At 45.4% G+C, this 11,809-nt stretch overlaps 1 protein-coding gene across 1 annotated transcript; it reads right to left on the reverse strand.

The window, feature by feature from the left end:
• Positions 1-2,354: 2,354 nt before the first annotated feature.
• Positions 2,355-10,439, reverse strand: LOC122199714 (stromelysin-1). The gene is made up of 10 exons (XM_042905005.1): positions 10,335-10,439; positions 9,327-9,571; positions 9,087-9,235; positions 8,837-8,962; positions 7,107-7,271; positions 6,773-6,920; positions 5,720-5,853; positions 5,134-5,293; positions 3,960-4,063; positions 2,355-2,692 (listed from the first exon to the last, which is right to left on the reverse strand). The coding sequence occupies exons 1-10, from the start codon at positions 10,437-10,439 to the stop codon at positions 2,592-2,594; spliced, it is 1,437 nt and encodes a 478-aa protein (XP_042760939.1). The 3' UTR covers positions 2,355-2,591.
• Between the last annotated feature and the right edge of the window lie 1,370 nt (positions 10,440-11,809).

Below are 11,809 nucleotides of genomic sequence, written 5' to 3' on the forward strand. Positions count from 1 at the left end.
GTGTTGATGTTTGCGTCTCTACAAAACAGTTCTGAAAGCTGCGTGTACGTGCCTGTGGTTATTTGCATGCACTCTTTCTTGCTGGACTATAATCTCGATGAGGGCAGGGGCCGGGTCACAATAGCTCTCCATGGTGGCCTCTGAGAAAATGCACTAGCTGTGGGTGACGGGTGTGAGGAAGGTTAACTTTGCAGTTTTTTACCTTTTGGAATTGTGTTGTGACCACATAGGACCCTGCAAAAAAAAAAAAAGGAAAAGAAAAGAAAACTGAAAAAATTCAGGTGATTTTGAGATAAAGAAATGCTCAATTCCTAGCAAAATGCAATCTCACATGTAGTCTCTTTTGTATTCATGGTTTTAAGGAGGATCTAAATGCTGACAATCTGTATATTTATACCTCCCCCTTTTTTTTTAACATGAAATTATTGTCACATTGGTTTCCATACGACACCCAGTGCTCATCCCGACAGGTGCCCTCCTCAGTGCCCATCACCCACTTTCCCCTCTCCCCCACCCCCCATCAACCCTCGGTTTATTCTCAGCTTTTATGAGTCTCTTACGGTTTGCCTCCTTCCCTCTCTGTAACTTTTTCTCCCCCTTCCCCTCCCCCATGGCCTTCCGTCAAGTTTCTCAGGATCCACAGAAGAGTGAAAACATATGGTATCTTTCTCTGTATGACTTATTTCACTTAGCATAACACTCTCCAGTTCCATCCACGTTGCTACAAATGGATAGATTTCATTCTTTCGCGTTGCCAAGTAGTATTCCATTGTATATATAAACCACATCTTATTTATCCATTCCTCGGTTGATGGACATTTAGGCTCTTTCCATAATTTGGCCATTGCTGAAAGTGCTGCTATAAACACCGGGGTACAAAGGCCCTGTGCATCAGCACTCCTGTATCCCTTGGGTCAATTCCTAGCAGTGTTATTGCTGGGTCATAGGGTAGATCTATTTTTCATTTGAGATACAATCGACATACAACATTGTACTCATTTTAGGTGCGTGAGGTGAAGACTCCACACTTGTCCATGTTACAAAATGGTCACCACCGTGGGTGTGGTCCACACCCATCACCTCCCACAGTCACTGTGCCTCCTTTTTCCAATGTAGACTCCTTATGTCATGGCCTACCTGGATATCCCACAGACATTTCAAAACTTAGAAAACCTAAGCAACTCTTCCCAATTCTTACCTTTTCCTCACAAAGCTGTGCATCTCCAAGTCGTCCCCCACCTCAGCAAAGCTGCCACCATCTGTGACATTTGTCCTTAGGGTCTAGGAGGCCATCTGGGAATTACTTCTCTTCTCAGCCCCATCGTGAAGTCCTGCTCTCTTCTGTATTCTTGTCTGACTCTGCAGTGTGACTGCTTCAGTCCCAGCCACGATCCCCTCACCTGGTTTCACACCTCCCTCAAAACCTCCCCAGTGCCATTCCCTCAAACGTTCAAAGCAGCCCAAAGCAGAGTAGATCTCCCTATTATTCTGTCAAAGACACCGATGGTTTTCCTTTGTGACTCGTATTACATTGATGATTGCATGTACATGTTTGTGGCTATCTGCATATATTTTTTCTTGCTGGATTATAATCTTGATGAGGGCAGGGCTATGTCCATTTTCTGAGATTCCAATGCCTACAACCCAGCACAGTGCCTGGCACACGGAATATGATCGACAAATTATTCCCCAATGAGCAAGTTAAAGTGTGAGTATGCTCTTACTGTGTGGTTGCCCAGACATGCCACTTAGGGGCAACAAATCTACCTCAGGATAAGCATTTGCCCGTGGACTTCTCGCACAGACAGCCACAAAATGAGTACAAGAGGATACTTTCATGTGTGGGTGGACATGAGCAGACCACGAGGTCAGGCAAAGGGGCTCCACGGAGGGAACAGATACGTAAAAGGAAAAGATGAAGAGCGGGTGTGTTGGATTTTCTCCACCTGAAAAACAAAGTGCACGAACGAGGTGACTTGTGCTAACCGTAGGATCCCGCTTCACAATTTTCTCTAGAGCCTTCCCTGCAAGATCACTTCCCTAGATCCTTCTCCTGGGGTATAGCAGGAACACATACGACGTCTGGGGGGTGGACATAGGGACACCTCTTCGTCGGACACCAGGGGAGGACAAGGGGCACATTGTCTTCAGTTCGGGATGGGCTCATGGTGAGGCTGCCGCATGGAGACCCTAGTACTGACACCACTGGCCAAGGATCTCAGCTGCCTTCTGTTTCGCCCCTACCCCACCCAAGGTTGTGAGGACGAGTCATTCTCGAAGCAAACGAAACAATAAAGCAACTGGCTGATCGTCTTTATTAAATAACAAGCAAACAGTCTATATACAGTCAGTCGTCTCGCACACTAGTGTTCTCCCTTCTCCTGGGGAAGCTGCTCTGTGTGACCCAAGTGCGCGCCGAGCAGCCTGCTCGAAGGGCCCGTCATAGGTGAGGCTGACCGGCCAGACACGCAGCTTATACTCGTGCTCTGTCAGTGCATGTGCAGCAGGAAGTGAACCGTTTCGATTCACAAAGACTCAGGTGAAGAATCATCGGCTTCGTTTCAAATGCCCACGTGGTGCTTCTAGACACCTCAACAGTTCAACCAGCTGTTGGTCTTCAACACGTGTGTCACTTTCTTTGCGTTGGGGTCAAACTCCAACTGCGAAGATCCACTGAAGAAATAGTAAAACCCTGGAAATACGGACAAGGGAAATAAGGGGATATCTGTTCAAAAAAAGAAGTTGGCAACATGCAGAACTCAGAATAGTAGATGATGAAAATTACAAAGCGTTTATGGAGTTTCAATATGTGTCAGGGACGATGATAAGCGTTTTAGATGATTGTTTTTTCATTGATTTCTGCAACGATCCTATGAGGGAAGTATATCTAAGTCCATTCTATAGATGAGCAGGTGAAGGCTCAAAATCTGCTTGCCCGAGGTCACCCCTGGGCGGGTTGGAGACGGCACTCCATTCCAGCGCAGTCTGGCAGTAAAGCCAGGTTCAGGTCATCAGGTTATCTGATCAGGTCTGATCAGACAAAACTCTCTGCTTCTGTGGAAACTGTGATCTCTTTACTTTTGTTTTTCCTGACAGCCCTCCTCCCCTTTCCTCGCTTCATAGCCTGAGGGTCACGTGTGGCCCCAGAGAAGCACAGAAACTCTTTCCAAACACCACAGGACCCTTTACGGCTCTTGCATCATGGTGCTTGGGTTACCTTTCGAGAAGGATCACCAGCCACCAGCCATCTCTCTTTGATTAGGGGAAAAAAAAGTTTTTAAAAACTTTGTGCACACGCAAAAGCAATGACAGTAATGCCTTGGTTTGTGAGCATAATTTGGTCCAGAATCATGCTTGTAATCCAAAGGAGTCGTACATCAAACCGAACTGCAAGGACCATTGGCTCAGTTGCGATCATATGACATTCGGCATCATGTACTACTCGTATTGCAAGACATCACTCGTGTATCAGGTTAAAATGTATTAGAAATGTTTGCTTGTCTTGCGGAATACGCGCAGAACAAGTTACTCACAATCCAAGGTTTTACTGTATTTGCAAGTGAGCCCTGTGGGCAATGGCTGACTACTCAGGAAAATCTCCCAGCAGGATGGAGGGGAGGAGAAAGCCAGCCAGTTAAGAAACTTGGCCACGCCCCCGAGGGGTTTTATAACGACATGGGAATCTGAAAGATAACAGGTCTAGAGGTGAGGAAGTGACTCTCAAGCACTTTGGTTTTATCCACAAGGACAAAATATAGGGATTTGTGTTGATTATTGTTCTGATTCAAATCAACGTACTATATAAAGTCGTCATAGAAGTGGTACAGACCTGGTAATTGAAATCTAGGGGAGGGAGGTGGAAATTGGTTAAAGGAAACCCGTCATCACAAATCAATCCAGTTGCCCTCTTCCCTCTGACACCAAGTGGCCCGTTGCCAACGGAGCAAGTACCCTCTTACCAAATGCTTCAAAAGCAGCATCAACCTTCGAGTCAACCCCTGGAAAGTCGTCTGCTATTTTCTTGGGGAAGTCTGGCTCCATGGACTGTATCTTCTCATCAAATCTGCAGCCAGTCAAAGAAACACAGCTCAGCATTGCACGGAGGCCACGTTACCCACATTCTTAAGTCATGTTTGGTTTCATGTGGAATTCTAGTAAACTTTCTAAGTACTGCAAATAAATGTCAAACGTGTTTAGCACTACAGAAATATGGGACTTGAATGGAACTGCACACTTAGTTCTTAGAGCTGTATCTCCACCAGGACCAGAGTCAACAGCCCGATCTGGAAGATGTTTGTTACCATATTTCTTAAGCCTGGACAGAAAGAACCTTAATCGTCTTTCAACCACAAAGACACGAAGGTATGTATGAACAGGTACATGAAGCGAATTGGCTCATTTATCTCAAATACACATCTCCAGTTCTCTGCCATGCCTGACTCCTATACGTCCTCCCCACCCTGCACATCTGCATTTCCTACGGCAGCCTGTTAGGAAAAGGCAGAGTGGTGACAAGGAAATCACAGTGAATGTGTTTTGGACTCAGGGGCTGGACCTTGGTTGGTCTGCCCAGTTGTGTGGGCGGTCGGCCCAGGAATCAGCCTCTGTGTGAGTCCCGGGTTCTATCCATAAAACTTAAACAGGCAGCACTAATGAGGGGCGGAGCTTAAAGGAAGCCCTTCACAATCATAGAGCAAATTTGGGAAGATGAGACAAACACCCAGGGAGGCAGTGAGTCCACAGGAAAGGAATGCTAAACTGTGGCCTGGATTCTTGAGGCTTCTTTCAAATCCATCTGGGTTTGGAGTCCGGCAGGGAAGGTCCGTAGGGGGGGCGGGGACTCGAGCCAGGACTTTAGGGTGAGTGGGCTTGGGGGAGGGGCGAAGGAGAGAAGAGGCCGTCCAGGCAGGTGGGGCAACAGCAGAGGGAAGGTCCAGCCTGTGGCACAAGGGCTCAAGGCAGGAGCGCTTAAGAAATGCCGATTACCAGGCGCTGCTGCGTTGGAAAGTAGGCGTGTATCCGACCTCCTCAGTGAGACGGAAGCAGGGCTGAGAGTGAGGTGGGGGTCCCGCAGGGAAAGAACCTAACGTCCCTAATCAGGCTGCATACAGAGTCATTCCAACCGCGTCTTACCGCCAGTATTTGTCCTCTACAAAGAAGTACGTTTTCTCCTTTTCCTTATCAAAAAGAGCGGCATCTATTTTCCTGACACTCGGAGGAAAACCCAGGGTGTGGATGCCTTTCGGATAACCTGCTTGTACCTCTGTTCCTCTGATGGCCCAGAACTGATTTCCTGTTAAGAAAAATAACTCACGGAATTATTTCATTATTTCTACATTATTTACCTAATTACTTATAAACGCATTTAATTTGTAAAAGTTAAGCCTTTGAGTTTTAGAAATACTTGTTAGCGCCTTTGGTTTTCATAGTAAAAATGTAATCCCCGGCTCAAAGTGGGCATTGAACAACAATGTGTGGATTGAATGAATGAACACAAATCAAAGAAGGGAATTTACAACTCTGAGCCATGTATTTTGCTATGTTCATTTCTATCATTTGTAAAACATAAAGAAAATAACATCCGTTCCAGTTAGTTCATTGCCTGAGAGCAACAATGTAGATACAATTTGTGATAGTAGAGAAAATCGAAGTCCTATTCAATTTTCCTGTGAAAGGGTTTTATTTCAACAAGTTAGAGAAATTATCGTATAATAATTACCTTTGAAAGTGAAAACGATATCCTTGCTAGTCTCTTCATATGCGGCATCCAAGCCCGAAGGTAGAGATGGCCAAAACGAGGAGATCAAATAAAACCCAGGTTCAGGCGTCCTGAGGGATTTGCGCCAAAAATGTCTGCAATATGAATAAAAAGAAATGAAAACTGAAACCCAGACCTTCGCCTGTAGCACATTTTTCTCATTGACCTGCCTCACCCATCTTCCCGCATTCTCTCATCCTCTGGCTGGATGACAGGCAGAAATTAGGTGTACTTCCAATGGAAAAATATGTTTTCTTTCTCCTGGGAAGCCTGCACCAGACCTCCTGGCAAAGAAAAGTGATCCTGTGGCGAAATTAATTAGCCAAGTGTAACCTCTAAATACCTACAATTCATGCACACTGCTGTGTGTGCGACAACATGGCTTACATTTTCTTTTTTTTTAATGTTTATGTATTTTTGAGAGAGAGAGAGAGAGAGAGACAGCACGAGCAGGGGAGGGGCAGAGAGAGAGGGAGACACAGAATCCGAAGCAGGCTCCAGGCTCCGAGCTGTCAGCACAGAGCCTGACTTGGGGCTCGAACCCACGAACCGTGAGATCATGACCTGAACCAAAGCCAGACACTTAACCAACTGAGCCATCCAGGCGCCCCGTGGTCTACATTTCTGAAAAGACAGACCGGTGTGTGCATGTGCGTATCTGTGTAAGTATTTTTTGGTATATGCATGGAAACCTTCTGGAAGGATGTACAGGGGTCCTTGAGTACGGGGATACCCTAGGGAACCCAGATTAGTGTGGTGAGGGAGACGTGCTTTCTACTTTCTGCCTGTTTGTGCAGCTTGAAATGTTCTCTTAAGTGCATGTGTATCCTGCAGACAGGAAATTATTGATTCAATGTAACACTCTCCTGACTCCATTTTTAAAGGAGGTAAAGATAAAGTTGCGATTCTGAAGTTGGACTTTTGAAAAGCAAGCGTGACTTATAGGAACAACAAGGAGAGGCCAAGAATGTACGTCAAAAGAATAGATAGGGAAATAGAATCTTCTGGTCTGACCTGTCTTTAAAGAACAGGATTTCTCCCCTCAGAGAGCTGATGGCATCGAAGGACAAAGCAGGATCGCACGTGGCTGGTGTCCCAGGTTCTGGAGGCACAGATTCCGTGGGCGCCGCGGGGCCATCAGGGGATGACATAGGGGGAGGTCCTAAAGGAAACAGATGTGGGGGATCAAACATGAGGCGAAATGGGATGCTTCCGTCGATTTCTATGCTTTCCAAACACTCTCTGAGTGCGTTGAGACGAATTGCAAATGCTTTATGCAGCATTTTAAAGCTTTCCCGAAGACCATGGCTGCAAAGCTCCAATGCCTCCTTTTTCCAGCATCACTCACCATACAGGGACTGGATGCCGTTCACATCATCTTGGGCAAGGTGGAAGCGGGTCAGGTCTGTGCGTGGGTTGTAGACGGGATACATCAAAGCTGTGGGGTCCGCCGAGTGATAGAGACCCAGGGAATGGCCGAGTTCATGAGCAGCAACGAGGAATAAGTTGGTCCCTATTTAAGAAATCATAAATAATAGTTCCTAATCCCTTAAGTACATGTACATCACACAAGTCAGCTGTATTTTATTGGCTTACTTACTGGAAGCACAGAGGGCCTTCTTTGCCTTGTTTTTTGGTTGACTGATCGATTGATAACACACTTAACGGAAGCCTAGCGTTTTTTAATGCTTCTCATTCTTGAAATCAGTCTTCGAGACAAAATATCCAGTGTGTTCACCTACTGCCCTCTCCCACCTCAGAAGCCTATTTACTTCATGAAAACAAGGTCCTCTTTCTTGTACTCCGGAGGGGAACCAACCCACTTGTTTAGCACATTCATAAATATTTCTCTTCATTTGTCAATGAAAAGCTAAACACTGTCTCAACGTATTAATGTTTGCCAGTTATAGTCTCAGTTAAAGGAATCACAGTTTATTCAACTCAAATCTGAAACCCTAAACAATCATACTTTTGTATGCAGACTGTTGCCTGCATAATTTTTCAACCCCAGGATCATTATTAAGTACACATTGGGTCTGGAAATATTAGTAATGATAATTGTCATAGGGCTTGTTAAGATTGGTCTAAAACATAGCATGCCTAATCATGCCCAGCATTTGTCACAAAAGAGACTTTGACCACACGAACACTAGCTGCATTCATATATTTTTTTCCGCGTATTATTAAAAAAAAACCCAGGATGCTGACATTGGAAATCGTTGGGTAATTATGTTTGACATGCGAAGTTTACTTTTGCGAGCATTATCTGTGTAACTTGTGATCCTACTAAAGTCCTCATTTGTGACTTTGCAGGAAGAAGTTGTTAATTCGATCAAACCAAAGAAATTTATCCGGCACTAACCTCACATTTGTACTCCCTATAGATATTCTGTTTGCATTTTGATTATAAATCCCAGAAAATTTCAGAGGTTAGTATTATTTGTTTTAGCCAGTTGTTTGAAAACGTTGGAAGTCAGTCCTCAAAGTATACAGCTATGAACTGAGAAATACCGTCCTACCTAAAAAAATTGGGCACTGTATTTGGGGGCTAGTGTCTCCCTTTAGAACAAGTCCCTAAAAACTCCTCTTAACCTAGAGAGAGTAAAAGGCTGATTTACCAGAAAAACCTAAACTGGGACCTCAGTTTCTGGAATTTAACTCCCATCTCCATTTTGAAGAGTATAGAAGACACTTCCCCCAATTTGGATATAAGCACTATCAAGGGCCCATTTTAGCACAGAGGCAAGGCAACACGTGGTCCCTTGGATATCTGCAATTCAACACAATGAGAAAATACTCTTAAGGATGGTCCTAAGATCATACTAGAACCATCGTCCTCAAAGAAGTACTTTAACGATGCCTCCAAAGCGTGCTTACCAAGACAGAGAATAAACTTTTTAGACATCTGAAAGTGTTTTCAATGATGATCAAAACAAAAATACATTCTACTTCTTGAGCCATTTGGGAAATCTAGAACACACCACTTCTCGAAGATTTGTAGCCTCTCAGAATTTTCTAAATCTAAAAAAAACAACAAAAATAACCCACCCAAATCATTCTGAGAGATGTGCGACTCACCTGATGTATCCTTTGTCCACTGCTCATCATCGTCAAAGTGAGCATCTCCATTAATGCCGGGCCCCGGCGCATAGGCATGACCCAAAACATTTCCAGGTCCATCAAAAGGGATAAAGTCTCCATGATCTGACGGAGAGAGTGTTTTTATTTGAAAGATAGGTAATTAAAATACCTTTGGAGTCTTCCTACCCCCACCCCCCACAACAGCACTACATAAATGCATGCATTTCATATTGTTTTTGGTTTTTACCTCTAACTGCAAAAAAGATCATTATGTCAGCCTCTCCTTCGTAAATCTTGGAGAAAGTAAGTGGTGTCACCTCCTCCCAGGCTTTCAGAGCCTTCTCAAAGGCAGAGTCAACAGCCTCTCTCGGCAAATCCAGTGTGTAATTCACAATCCTTTAAGAAAAAAATTGAAGACATTATTTTCCCCTGCGATGGTCCTTGGTAAAATCGCAGTGTGACGTGAACACCTCTTTGGACCCGTTACCTGTAGGTGAGGTGAGTTTTCCTCCACTTCGGCAGGCCAGGGAAGGTGGTGAACTGGCCCACGTCGGGAACGCCGCACCGGGGCTTGCGTATCATCGCCAGAGTGTCAGGGTCCAGCTTCCCCGTCACCTCCAACCCGAGGAACTTCTGCATTTCTCGGACTTTTTTAACGACAGGTCCGCTGTGCCTTCTTCTGACAAACTGTGTCACATCCTTTGCGAGGTCGTAGTAGTTCTCCAGGTATTGCTAGTGGGGTAGTAAGTATAGTCATGATTTTTAGCCTTTCGTACTAAATTGCAGCTGCAGACTTCATCTAGTTCTGGTATTCCTCCAGCTGGCTAAAATCAAAATAAGTGACATATTCCATTCCATTCTTCAATTACAGATTCTTCCTTGCGTCTGTTTTGTCTCTGTAACCAACTAACGTCTGGAGCTTCGTCTACACCCCAAGCAATGACAATGGCGTGGAAGCTGAGACCAATATCTAATGAACTTAAGGCAGAAACACAAAGCCAAAAGGCTTCTTTGGGCATATTTGTGTTTCAGTTACACTGATTCAAGCCCTTCAACTTTCTACTTTGTGCTTCTCCTGGGGACCTGACTTACGAGAGAAAGTTGGACAGATCTCTGGGTCCGAACACGACACTAGCCATGTAAATACTTAGCTTAACTTCCCCTGGATTAAAATACCTGAAGAAGTTCCATTGCAAGATGCATTTAATTACACCCTCCTCTTGTACTCTTGCCCCTCGAGCCCCAGTGCTGCTGCTCCCAGGGGGTCAGGATCTTAGGCAAACACCTAAGGTTTCTGGCCTCTATTTGCTCCTGCATGAAAGGAGACACAGTAGGCTGGGGAGACCCCTCCACATCCCACACTTCCTAACCTCCTGTCCCTGGACTTCTCCTCCACAGTGAGCCCGAAGCATCCCGTGTGTTTATGAATGGAAAGCAGGGGTGGTGTTCCCACTCGGCCCTGCCAATGCCTGTGGGAGATGCGTCCTTCAATTACCTGAAGGAGGTCCATGTTGCTGTCCTTGTCCTCTGCGGCTCTGTCCACTGGATAGGCTGAGCACACGGCCACACAGAGCAGCAGTAGAGCCGGAAGATTCTGCATTTCCACTGGCTCTCCTTGGCTCTTTGTCGTCTTAGTGCTTTCCTCTCTGCCTACCTTCTCCTGGGTCCGCCGAATGGAGCCCTGACTTTTATAGGGCGACAGTGTTGGTTTAGGTCACCCACAGCTTGACTCATGACTGCTTTCATCCGAATGGCAGCAGGACCCTGTCCAAAAATTCCAAATCCAAAGTAGGATGATACAACCTACTTTACTAATTTCTCTCAACCTTTCCAATTTTGCAAATCAAAACAGTGATTAAGCTCCAGGAAATGCTTCCTGTCTTCGTAAGATGAAAACTAGGGCTTTTTTTTTTTTTTTTTTTTTTTTTTTATTCTGGAAAGAAAAAGTGACTGGAATTTACTAGACAATTTCTGTTTGCGGTGTTTGAGAGGAGAAATAGGCTGACTCGGTAAAAAGTCAGAATTGAGTAGGACTTCTAGATGCGGTCTTATTTTAAGAAAAACGTACTTAAAATCAAATGTAATGAGATGTGAGTAAATGCAAAGCTGAGCATCCGTAGCTAGAGTCGTATTCGTTTCTGTCAAAACGGAAGAAGCAAGATCTAGAATAAAGCTGGAAGGGAGAGTTCAGTTTTTGAGTCTTTGATTTGAAATACGTGCTATTGGTATCTCCTTGGGTTCCTGAGTTTTTCAGGAGAGAAAGCTCAAGGGGAGGAGAGAACAAAGATCGCGAAGAAGGGAGTGTATCCTTCTCTTCTGGTCTGTGCGGGTCTGTGCCCCGTTTATTGACAGGTGGCCTTCCTGGAACAGAGGCTCTGTAAAAACAGTGGCAGCATCGAATGATTTACTTTGCGCAGGACTGGAATTCTCTGTCGGTATCTCCTACACATTTCTTACTCTCTTCCAATCCCTTTCCCTCCACCTTCCATTCAAATTCGTAGATAGTTTGAACTTAAAAAACAAAAGCCACCCTGAATGGTCTCCCCAGGGTGCTCACCTGTTTTTTCTCTCTTCTTCCCTTTCTCTCCCTTCCCCTCCCCTGCCTTCCTCTCACTCCTCTTCTGTGACCTGCGGAGGGCTGCTCACGTGGGCTGTGTAACAGGTGCTCCTCTGGAAGACAGGAGACATCCCCAGGGGGAGACCTCAGGCCCCCTCTCCCCGGCCCACCCACCTCCCTTATCGAAAGGGAGTGCAAACCCTAGAGGGCGAAATTCACAGTTGCTAAACGTTGGCTGAGGGCACATTTTATCTGTCACCACACTTTGGTTTTCCTTTGTCTGCTTGCCTATCCGCTGGCCACGCGGCGGACGGCCGGCCAGTGCGAACCTGTGAAATGACCCACGTGCTGTCCGTGTCCAGAACATTCAGTAAGGGCAAGTGCTGCTCTCAATGCCTTACTGGCTTTACCTT

This window comes from Panthera leo, chromosome D1 (assembly GCF_018350215.1).
Source record: "Panthera leo isolate Ple1 chromosome D1, P.leo_Ple1_pat1.1, whole genome shotgun sequence".
Lineage (NCBI taxonomy): Eukaryota > Metazoa > Chordata > Mammalia > Carnivora > Felidae > Panthera > Panthera leo.